The sequence below is a fragment of the Nanorana parkeri genome, unplaced genomic scaffold (assembly GCF_000935625.1).
Source record: "Nanorana parkeri isolate BGI_ZX_2015 unplaced genomic scaffold, ASM93562v1 scaffold465, whole genome shotgun sequence".
Taxonomy (NCBI): domain Eukaryota; kingdom Metazoa; phylum Chordata; class Amphibia; order Anura; family Dicroglossidae; genus Nanorana; species Nanorana parkeri.
Window position 1 is genome coordinate 926,706 of NW_017306733.1, and position 4,287 is coordinate 930,992.

The window sequence follows — 4,287 nt, forward strand, 5'->3', positions numbered from 1 at the left end:
TGTCGCAGTGTGGTCGGATCCCTTAAATCGAATCCGTTGTGTGTGCGTCGTACTGTCGCAGTGTGGTCGGATCCCTTAAATCGAATCCGTCGTGTGTGCGTCGTATTGTCGCAGTGTGGTCGGATCCCTTAAATCGAATCCGTCGTGTGTGCGTCGTACTGTCGCAGTGTGGTCGGATCCCTTAAATCGAATCCGTCGTGTGTGCGTCGTATTGTCGCAGTGTGGTCGGATCCCTTAAATCGAATCCGTCGTGTGTGCGTCGTATTGTCGCAGTGTGGTCGGATCCCTTAAATCGAATCCGTCGTGTGTGCGTCGTACTGTCGCAGTGTGGTTGAGGAAATGGTAACAATGTAGAAATTGTTCTGATTTTGTTTTATTCGCATTCATAATGCCATTGCCGAGTAATGAGCAGCGGGAATTGGAGGCTTTAATTATTCGAAAATTAGAGATTCTTTCCAGTTTTGTGTTTTTGTTTTTTTTTCATGAAAGGTTATGTAATCCCGAACAATAATCTCCACTTATTTTCTTCCTTTTGGTCTGTTAAATATTTAATTGTTCCACAAAATTAACCTGGTGATCCTGCCGGAAATCTTGTGAGCTGATTACTTCCTGTGCCTTTCCACAAGGAGGGGTTATGGAGACATGGCGGGGGAGATGAGGAGGGATTATGGAGACAAGGAGAGGGGAGGCTGAGGAGGGAGGAAGGGATGAGGAGGTGGGGAGGAGATAAAGAGGGGTTATACAGATGAGGAGGAGGGGCGGAGATGAGGAGGAGGGAGCAGATCTGTGTTCCTTGTAATTCATCAGAAATGAAGTAGGCCAGGCGGACACCACATTCCCAGGAATTCAGAGCCGTGTTGTCAGGGAGGAAGGTCAGAGCATAATATATTTCTCATCCAGAGATGTACAAAATATGTTTTCTTTAATTTTGCCTTGACATGCACTTTAAATACTTTGAAAGTTATCTTTTTAAGTTAAATATAATATATATATATTTTTTTGTAGGTTCTCTCGGTGAAATGGAAGAGACGGACGAAAGTTTGGCATTAGAGTTGACCACTTCTGATAAAGATGGCTCTGTTTCTGACCTGGAAGATTTAGCAGATTGTGATTCCTCGAGTCCATCGTACAGTGACGCAGCAGAAGCCGAAGGTATCTCCACCACTCGCAGGGGTGTGGGGGCGGGGGGAGACAAACAGAGACACAAACTACTGGAGGAAATCTCACCATTGTGGGAGGAGCAGAGACACAAACTACTGGAGGAAATCTAACCATTGTGGGAGGAGCAGAGACAGAAACTACTGGAGGAAATCTCACCATTGTGGGAGGAGCAGAGACACAAACTACTGGAGGAAATCTAACCATTGTGGGAGGAGCAGAGACAGAAACTACTGGAGGAAATCTCACCATTGTGGGAGGAGCAGAGACACAAACTACTGGAGGAAATCTAACCATTGTGGGAGGAGCAGAGACAGAAACTACTGGAGGAAATCTCACCATTGTGGGAGGAGCAGAGACACAAACTACTGGAGGAAATCTAACCATTGTGGGAGGAGCAGAGACAGAAACTACTGGAGGAAATCTCACCATTGTGGGAGGAGCAGAGACACAAACTACTGGAGGAAATCTAACCATTGTGGGAGGAGCAGAGACAGAAACTACTGGAGGAAATCTCACCATTGTGGGAGGAGCAGAGACACGTAGAGATGATTCTGACTCATTTGATACACTGTATCTCTTTGTACACTCGCAGTTGTTCCTGTATATATGATCTTTATATTGTTTTATGGTGTTCAATTGGCCGTATCCTGTGATGTTTCTGTGTTTTTATTGCCGCCATGTGTGTCTCGGGGATTTCTGAGTGGGTCACGTCTCTTACTAAGTAGAAAATTCCCCTTTCTCACAATTGCTGAGTTCACTGAAACAAATGTTCACTTGAGTATCCTTTAATGAACAGGAGAGCCGAGCAGCTCGGTGCCGCAAGTGTCCGATCAAGAGATGGGCGAAGCGGAGCCAACGGCGAACCTGCTTGAGGAGGCCACGCCCCCCGGCGACTCAGGTACATAAAATGGGGTTTATTTGAAGTCCACTGATGTTGAGTGGACAAAGCCCTTGCTCGCTTCTCTCTTTAATTACATTAGTAAAGGGGTCAGGCGCAACCACTGATTGGCTCAGGTCCTTTGCCATGTGATGTCTAGGAAAACTCGCGCTCTACCCCTCCCCTCATTGCTGACTGTCAAGTCTTGGGAAGCGATAACACTGATAGCGGCCGATAAGGGACCCGCCCCGGTGACGCGGCATCAGAAGGGCTTTGTCCACGTTACTAATAATACTCAATGACTTGGCAGGTGTCTGATTATAATAACCTTTCCTTGTCAGCAGTCAGCCCTGCGTGCAAAGGCTCCGGATTCAGCTGCTTGCGGTCAGGCTGTCCGTAAAAGAGGAAAAGTCACATTTCATAGAGCCGAGGGCATTTCCTTCAATGACAAGCAATCTTCACACTGCAGGAGGACTTTGTGAACACAAAATCGCAGACCTGATCACCAATAAAGGGGCTCTCTGCCGATATCAGTGTCTGACCTGAATAGATAATATTATCCAACAACATTCACTTAAAATCAAGAGATACATTCCTGACCTTGAGCTCCACTCAGTGACTTTGCCCAGGCTGAGATGATGTCACCAGTCTGCTGCAAGCAGGAGGAAGCATTTCCTCAGTCTCCCCTCCCCCCAGTGATCAGTCTGCAACATTGTATCCAGTTGCAAGGTGAGGCTGCAGCAGGGGCTGATCTATGTCAGACATTTGTGAACACAGCCACGGGCGTCCCGATGTCGGGTGGCATCGCGCGTGCATGTGATGCCACCTCACGCATGCACGACCATCTGATTGATGCCTGCCGGCGGCCATCTTGGTGATGGATGCCGGCAGAGAGAGGAGGGGACGTTCACCCGGCGAGATGAGGTATGCCGCCGGGTCCCCTCCCCTCTCCTGACACTGACGGGCTCTCGGTCCATGACCGAGTGCCCGACTTTTTAGAGGGGGGTGACACCAAAATGACTGCCAGTCATGACTGTGTCATCTCTGAGCCGGCATCTCAGTCCATGAAGTAGATGGTGACCCCGGATTATGTCTAAACAAAGATGACGCTGTCCTTCTGGAGAGAAGCAGATGTCGACATTGTCAGGGTGAACCTGTGATCCAAGCCACACTGTCCTGGCCATGCCTGTGCCCCCCTTGACTTGTATTGGACCATCTCTGATCATCTTTGGCCTCGGGATATAGTTATAGAAGTTTATGGGACTGTGATGCATAGGCGTGGCCCGGGCAGTGAAGACTGGATGTGATCAAACACCAGAACCGCGGCCATGGGATTGATTTAAGTGTCTGTGGAGAGGGAGTTGGGTTAGGGGGTTAGGTCAGAGGTCAGGGGTCGGGGGCAAGTAGGATAAATGCGCTTTCTTTTGAAGGTGCACTTATCCTTTAAGAAAACTTTTTGGCATATTGAAAACTTGTTGGTTCTGTACGTGACCCGAAATGCGATCAGCGTGCAGTCGGAGCGCCGCGGTGCTGCACGGTCGGTGGCGATTCGATGTGGCTCAGTGTTTGTTATTTTTCCCTGCAAGGCTTCTTTTTGGGGTGCGGTTTTAATCCTCATCGATCTGATGTTAATCATCCTCCCGGGGCGGCTATTAATAATCCTGACGTCGTCTCTTTTTTTTATGGGCCGTATTGATCGCGGCTGTAGCTGGTTATCATGGCCGGGCCGTATGCAAACATGCACTTTGTGCAGTAATCGCAGGCGCTGTCATAGGCTGATAGGCTTATCGCAGCATCTCCAACCGCTGTTATGTTAACCAGCCTCCCGGGGCGGCTATTAATAATCCTGACGTCGTCTCTTTTTTTTATGGGCCGTATTGATCGCGGCTGTAGCTGGTTATCATGGCCGGGCCGTATGCAAACATGCACTTTGTGCAGTAATCGCAGGCGCTGTCATAGGCTGATAGGCTTATCGCAGCATCTCCAACCGCTGTTAATGGGGAGAATTATTATCAGCCAGTTGCTAGGAATAAAGACCTGGACTGGTTAACCCCCGAGCTGCCGGACGGGATCGCTAGGAAAAAGATCTGCTGGGAACAGTGTGTCAAAAAAAATAGATTTCCTTTAGGATGAATGAGATAACCCCCATCATCCCATGACTGGCTTTCCTAGCAGAGGGGGAGAAGCTGATCTGAATCCCTGGAACTGACACCCTAAAAATGGTGCCCTACACCACCCTGTGCGATGAC

The 4,287-nt window shown here is 48.8% G+C and overlaps 1 protein-coding gene across 1 annotated transcript in view; it reads left to right on the forward strand.

Annotated features, from left to right (window-relative positions):
• The window catches only part of ZFPM1 (zinc finger protein, FOG family member 1), a 93,032-nt gene that overhangs the window by 46,853 nt on the left and 41,892 nt on the right, over window positions 1-4,287 (forward strand). Inside the window, exons 2-3 of the mRNA XM_018560556.1 lie at window positions 1,006-1,152; window positions 1,958-2,059. Coding sequence (XP_018416058.1) covers window positions 1,006-1,152; window positions 1,958-2,059 — 249 coding nt within the window. The remainder of the gene's footprint in view (window positions 1-1,005; window positions 1,153-1,957; window positions 2,060-4,287) is intronic.